The 1,240-nt window shown below is 47.7% G+C and overlaps 1 protein-coding gene across 2 annotated transcripts in view; it reads left to right on the top strand.

Moving 5' to 3' along the window:
* The first annotated feature begins 245 nt into the window (after positions 1–245).
* Positions 246–1,240, top strand: part of LOC107554180 (transcriptional regulator Myc-2-like) — an 11,129-nt gene continuing 10,134 nt past the window's right edge. Inside the window, exon 1 of one of the 2 annotated variants that reach the window (XM_016236611.1) lies at positions 246–1,045. In XM_016236611.1, coding sequence (XP_016092097.1) covers positions 514–1,045 — 532 coding nt within the window. In that variant the 5' untranslated portion in view covers positions 246–513. The remainder of the gene's footprint in view (positions 1,046–1,240) is intronic. The other variant, XM_016236610.1, reaches the window with a different exon arrangement.

Here is a 1,240-nt window from a genome sequence, read left to right as displayed (position 1 = left end):
TGGAAACTTCTTTCAGTAGAAAATCATTGCCGCAGGAATATAGAAAAGAAGCGTTTGAAGATATTAACGCTAACGTTAGTAGTATCAATGACATTGTCAGGCAAAAAATAGTTTTTATGTGAACTGCAATTCCTTTATAACATAAACACGTTTTAGCTCGTTTTGGGTTATTAGCTTTCAAAAAGTCAAATGTAGGATTTAACTGAATTTTTTTAATTTGAGAAATTTGCGTGGAGCAAAACTCTCGTGCGGGACCTTTCCAGCTGTTCGGTGACGTCACTGCCGCCCCGCCCACTGGGCGGAGCCACTATTGTAAACATGAATAAAAATGAACGCGCGAGCCGGGAAACTTTACAATCGGCAGTGCACAAGAACAACACTTCGCAGGCCGTTTAGAAACAAGCCGCTTTTACTCGATAGCTGAAAGCCGGGTGGACTTTTACTTTTGGATGCACACTTTCTCTCATATTAAAGGATTCGTTTCCCTCCGCTTTTCTGACAGGTTCCGCGAAGATGTTGCAGGCTTGTTCTCCGTCGCACGATTGGTTCTGCGACTCCGAGCCGCTGCTGTTTGACGACGAGTTTTGCTTGAATCTCATGAAGGACTTGCAGTCCATCCCCACGCCGCCCCAGTCCCCTCCGATGAAAGCCGGGCTCGCAAAGGGTTTATCCACGGTGGATCAGTTGGAGTTAGTATCTGAACTTTTAATGGAGGACAGCGACTTTCTCCAGCTGGACTGGAACTTTACCGGCAGCGCTTCAGCAGCGGATTCGGATCCGCTCTCGGAGGACTGCCTGTGGCAAACCGACAAACCTAACGAGGATAAACTCTCAGCGGTGCTCTCCACGGGTCCCTTGCTCTCCGATATTGACACTGAGATTTTTGCCGAAATCGCCGGCTCTACGCTGGACTACCACAGTGTGGCGCTCGCCTGTCAGGCTCTGGAGAGCGAGGACTTACCGCTGGACAGCCAGGAGCAGATCGAGTCCACGTCTGATTATGGCTCACTGTCCACTGGAGGAGAATCATCCGCAAGCGATTCTGGTGAGTCTTTTTATTCACAAACGACATTTATTTTGTTATGATGGAAGTTAGTTTCTTGAAACCATTTTAAGTTTGCTCTAACACAGTTTTAACTGTTGTTCAATTATGTTTGTGCTCCACAGAGGAGGAGATTGATGTTGTGACCGTCCGGCGGTCGAACACGCTGACGCGCTCTCAACACCAGCAGCAGTTGGA

Source organism: Sinocyclocheilus grahami, unplaced genomic scaffold (assembly GCF_001515645.1).
Source record: "Sinocyclocheilus grahami isolate Dianchi unplaced genomic scaffold, SAMN03320097.WGS_v1.1 scaffold493.1, whole genome shotgun sequence".
Taxonomy (NCBI): Eukaryota; Metazoa; Chordata; class Actinopteri; order Cypriniformes; family Cyprinidae; genus Sinocyclocheilus; species Sinocyclocheilus grahami.
The sequence above is the reverse complement of the archived record's forward strand: the minus strand, read 5'-3'. Positions and strand labels throughout refer to the sequence as shown.